The sequence below is a fragment of the Punica granatum genome, chromosome 2 (genome assembly GCF_007655135.1).
Source record: "Punica granatum isolate Tunisia-2019 chromosome 2, ASM765513v2, whole genome shotgun sequence".
NCBI classification, from domain to species: Eukaryota; Viridiplantae; Streptophyta; class Magnoliopsida; order Myrtales; family Lythraceae; genus Punica; species Punica granatum.
In genome coordinates, this window is record NC_045128.1 from 9355117 (window position 1) to 9360525 (window position 5409).

Genomic DNA, 5409 nt, shown 5'->3' on the forward strand with positions numbered 1-5409 from the left:
TGAGCCCACCTCGTCCTTACTTTTATATATAGATATAGATATAAGTATAAATATTATTATATATATGAATAAATTTTATATAGATATAGATATGACAAAATTAAAATTCGATTAAAAAAACGCACGCTAATTGGGTACTGCCGATGTTGAGCCAAAGGGGGGCGTATGATTAGGCCCGATTTGGATGGGCCGCTCTACAAGAACGGTCAAATTTGCGAGAGATAATATATATAACGCCAAAAGAAGTGACCGATGTTGTCTCATTGGTGAGCAAACGGATGAGTTTAGTGATGTCCCGTGGCCTGGAACAGCATTTGCACCCATTTTATCCTCTGAGTCGAAGTCCAGTCCCACTTTGCTTAAAGAAGAGGGAATCTGAGCTGATTGATTGAGGGGAGAGGCATGGTCGGGGTGGTGTCGGTCCAATTAATTATTGTTGTTATATAAATAGATCCCAAGCTCCGACCCATAAAAATGGCCGCCCGGGTTGTGACTTTAGCCTCTGCATTTGTTCACTCTTCCTCTTCTGCTTCTTCTTCATCTTCCTCTTCTTCTCTGTTCCGTCAGAGACTCTCCTTTAGGATAACGCTGACAGTAAAACCCTTTCTGGGTTCTTCAAGCAGAGGGAAGCTGATGGCTCACACCATCGCCAAGGCCACTCTGGGCCTCACTCTACCCTCCATCATCGAACCCCCCAAGGTCTCTCTCTCTGTCCATAAAGCTGCTTAGTATCAGTGTGTACTGTGTAAATATCTAATTGTGGATATTTACTTGGGCTGCTTAAGATCATCAGTTCACTGCTTTCTGCCAAAAAGATATGTTTTCAATTCAATCTTACAAACCCAGACAATGGTTTATTCTACTGCTTTGTGTTGAACAGCAAAAGGTTTTCTTTTTCATTCAGTTCTCGCTGTTCTTGATTGAAATTAGCAATCTGGTTGCGGTTTAGTGTTCTTGTGTTGTTGATTATGAACCAATCCACCATTGCCTAATGTCTCATCAATTGCTCGATGTTTTTACACGGTTGGCCTATTCACAAAAACTCAAAGCAAATTTTGCAGGAAAGCTCGCTCCTTTTGTTTAATTTGGGGGGTTATCGGTCGATTTGTACGCAACCCGACCGTTTTCCCTTTAACCCATCATTTCTTTTTTGTCAGCTCTTGGTTTGTAGCCTTTAACTGATCATTGTGTCTTCGGTACACGATTGATTCTAACCTTTAGCTCATAAAGTTATTCATTAGTGGGGAAAATGTCCTGCATTTTGTTTTGACTATGCTGCAAATGTAGATTGTACATGGCCGTGCATGCACTAAGAAAGCAAATCGTTTGATAAGTTTTCCTTTTCATTGTCATTTGTCATTAGATCTCGTTTGCTGCAAAAGATGTCGACGTGGTGGAATGGAAAGGAGACATACTCGCAGTGGGCGTCACCGAGAAGGACATGGCAAAGGATGAGAACTCGAAATTCCCTAACCCAATCCTGAAAAAGCTCGATGCTCACTTGAGTGGTCTCTTAGCAGAGGCCTCCTCTGAGGAGGACTTCACAGGAAAAGCCGGTCAGTCTGTGGTTCTCAGGCTTCCTGGTCTAGGTTCAAAGAGGATTGGCCTTATTGGGCTTGGTAAAACGGCTTCCACTGCATCGGCTTTCCAGGGTCTTGGGGAGGCCGTTGCTGCTGCTGCAAAAACTGCCAACGCTAGTGATGTCGCTGTTGTCCTTGCTGATTCTACCGGATTGTCTGCAGAGTTGAAGCTTGCCACTGCATCTGCAATAGCATCAGGTATAATGAATTACTAGCTTGAAAATTTTCATTTTGATCATTAGTTTTAATGGTAGTACATTGATTTTTTGAAATGATTTGTATTTGGCCTCCTAATTAGAAAATATTAAAGTAGGGCTCCTAACCGTGTGAAAGGAAAGAAAACGTATATATGTGTGCCCTCTGACCTTTTATGGTCTAACAGACGACTAGGGATCAAAGTTTCAAAGTGCACTATACAAGTTTACTCTTCAATAAAAATATGAACTATTCTTGCGTTCTAAAATGGTTATTGGGAAATGTTTAGCTGAATTTCTTACACAAGATATCATATTCAATAAAAATGCGAACTATTATTGCATTCTAAAATGGTTATTGGGAAATTTTTAGCCGAATTTCTTACACAAGATATCATAAAAGAGGAAATGTTCCTTTTAACCTCGTATAGGATGAAGTTGGATGTGCTTCACCACTTATCGTTGTTTATAGTGAAACATAATTTGCTGAAATTTTTAAAAAGTTGCTGGGGAATATGCAGGGAATAGTTTTTCTGAACTTAAGGAAAGAGATTTGATTCGTGACAGGTACCGTGCTCGGGATTCACGAGGATACTCGATACAAGTCAGAGTCAAAGAAGTTGGCCCTTAAGTCTGTAGACATTCTTGGTCTCGGAGCAGGACCTGAACTAGATAAGAAGCTCAAGTATGCAGAAGAAGTTTCTTCTGGTATAATCTTTGGAAGAGAGCTTGTCAATTCACCTGCCAATGTCCTTACTCCAGGTTGATTAGAGCTCTAAACTTTCTTTCTGTTTTCCCTCTCTCTGTCCCTGTGTTCACTAATTATTAAACTGGGCCGTCATAGTTTCCTTCCTCTTTGTTTATTTTTCAGCTGTTTTGGCGGAAGAGGCATCAAAAATTGCTTCCGCGTACAGTGATGTGCTCTCTGCCACAATTCTTACTGCTAAGCAATGCGAAGAGTTGAAAATGGGGTCGTATTTGGGTGTTGCTGCGGCTTCTGCAAACCCTCCCCACTTCATCCACTTGTGTTACAAGCCTCTAAATGGACCTGCTAAGGTCAAGCTGGCTTTAGTTGGAAAGGGATTGACTTTCGACAGGTAATCCTATTTCAGCAGCACGTGTGGATTTGTTGCGATATTTTGTATTACATGTTCTCTATATTGAGGAAGTGTTTGGTGCAATATACTAGATGAGGGTTAATGTGATTTGTTGCGATATTTTGTATTACATGTTCTCTATATTGAGGAAGTGTTTGGTGCAATATACTAGATGAGGGTTAATGTGGTAGCGCTATTAATCACTGTTATGAGAGAATGAATTTCTATGTTTTTGTAAGGTTTAGCCTATTAATATCAATATCTGATAAGCGAAAAGCATGATTCTTTTCCATTGTCATTGTTTTTATGAAATATTCAGTCTCCTAAATTCTTCATTGTGCTTCTCTTGGCAACATTGTTCTTTTTAATTATGGGTACTGAATGTCGAATGGTTCCTTTGGATATTTATAGTGGTGGCTACAACATCAAGACCGGGCCTGGGTGCTCAATTGAGCTCATGAAGTTTGATATGGGAGGTTCTGCAGCAGTTCTAGGTGCTGCGAAAGCTATTGGCCAAGTCAAGCCTCCAGGAGTTGAGGTACACTAATCAGATAATCTGGGTATCATCAACATTTTACATTTATTTGGATGAGCCAAACACTTATTTAGCTGGTATCGCTGTTATGCAGGTTCATTTCATCATCGCAGCTTGTGAGAACATGATCAGTGGAACGGGCATGAGGCCCGGAGATATTGTCACTGCTTCCAATGGGAAGACAATTGAGGTATCGCTACATTGTTAATTTAACTTATTCACCATTGTGTCAAAGGTTGGGAAAATCGATTTATCAACTTTTCATGATTGTTCTCTACCTGTAGTATCTGACTGAGGAGTTCCATCTTTCAGGTGAATAACACTGATGCTGAAGGTCGACTCACACTTGCAGATGCTTTGGTGTATGCGTGTAACCAAGGTGTTGAAAAGGTAGTTCTTTCTTTTCTTTATGCGTACTATATACAAATACACATGCACACACAGAGGTTAGGCACATCAAAGCGTGCCCTTATCTCTTGGTTCGCCTTTCTTCCTGTGGAAGCGAATCAATCAGAAGCGAAATAAACTCTTGCCATGATAAGTTTTCTGCAATCGATGCAACCTGCATTCAAAAATTGTTCAGAGAGTTTTAATATAATTTAGGTGTTGAGTTACATGGGGCTTTTGCTAAAATCGTGATAATTTCTTTTGCTAGATTGTAGATTTGGCAACACTCACTGGAGCTTGTGTTGTTGCTCTCGGGCCATCTGTTGCAGGTACACATCTTCTATCCAAGTCAGCAAATCAAAGATTGAAATAATTTATCATAGGCTACTCGTATTTTATGCTACCTACTGCAATCGTTGAAATATCCTCACACAACAGCAAGAACAGTGCCACAGTTGATTTAGATTGGAAAACTGTAAAATGGTACCCATCTCTTTGAGAATCCGACTTGTCGATCTGTTTTCTGATGGCGAGTTTTTGTTTTCCTCTAGGTGTTTTTACTCCGAGCGATGACCTGGCAAAGGAGGTATTTGATGCCGCAGAGATCAGTGGAGAGAAACTATGGAGAATGCCCCTGGAGGAAAGCTATTGGGATTCAATGAAATCAGGAGTGGCTGATATGGTCAATACTGGAGGAAGGCCGGGAGGTGCTATTACAGCTGCATTGTTCTTGAAACAGGTTCGATAATCGAAACACATCCAATATTTTGTATGTACTCGTTTTCTGAGTTTTGGTGCAGTTGTTGGATAATGTTTTTAGGAGAGGTGTTTAGCTAGATAATGATTGTTGTCGACCTTGGTTTTGTGCAGTTTGTAGATGAGAAAGTCCAGTGGATGCACATAGACATCGCAGGTCCTGTGTGGAATGACAAGAAGAAGAGCGCCACGGGATTCGGCATTGCTACCCTCGTTGAGTGGGTCTTGACGAACTCTTCTTAGTCCAACTGGGGACCTCGTCCCCAATGATAGGTGGACAACCGTGGTTGAGAAAGAGAAACTGAATGTTTAAAATCCTCCTTGGCCGGTGGATCCTGGTGTATTTCTTCCATACTGGAAAGCAAGTCGGGGCTTTCCTGTGCAGGAGAGAGGTGTGGATTTGGTTTATCTTTTGTTTATCAAAGTCTTCTCTGAGTTTTGAATTAGATGAATAAAGATCATAGACAAATGTCATGGCTGATGCTCCGATGCCATCTCTTCCTTTTCCCTTCATTGAGTTGTGTTCGATTACAATAGATTTGGAAGTAAAATGGTTGGTTTTGATGGTCAAGAGAACTCATATGCGCCTCACGAGTATCATGGAGATGAAATTTTGGCTGCCGTCGTGACTCAGAACTGTTTGGCAATTTTACTTGATGTAAAAGAAACCACGATTATATCGCGTTAGCGGAAAAATATCAAACAATTCTTCTACACAAAAAATTAGAGAAAAGAATTAAAGCTAATTACAGAATGTAGTATAGTTGTCAAAATGTGCTGTTCCTGGGATTGAAGTACCCTGGAAGGCTTTAGGGCAAGATAAGTCAACGACCGATCAAAAATTAGCTTCAGTCAATAAA

General features: G+C 40.6%; 1 protein-coding gene across 1 annotated transcript; it reads left to right on the top strand.

The window, feature by feature from the left end:
- The first annotated feature begins 321 nt into the window (after positions 1-321).
- Positions 322-5122, top strand: LOC116196771 (leucine aminopeptidase 1-like). The gene is made up of 10 exons (XM_031526655.1): positions 322-699; positions 1364-1778; positions 2342-2536; positions 2646-2871; positions 3283-3409; positions 3501-3596; positions 3719-3796; positions 4062-4122; positions 4345-4532; positions 4664-5122. Exons 1-10 carry the CDS (start codon positions 475-477, stop codon positions 4790-4792), a joined length of 1740 nt encoding a protein of 579 aa, XP_031382515.1. The 5' UTR covers positions 322-474; the 3' UTR covers positions 4793-5122.
- The last annotated feature ends 287 nt before the right edge of the window (positions 5123-5409 follow it).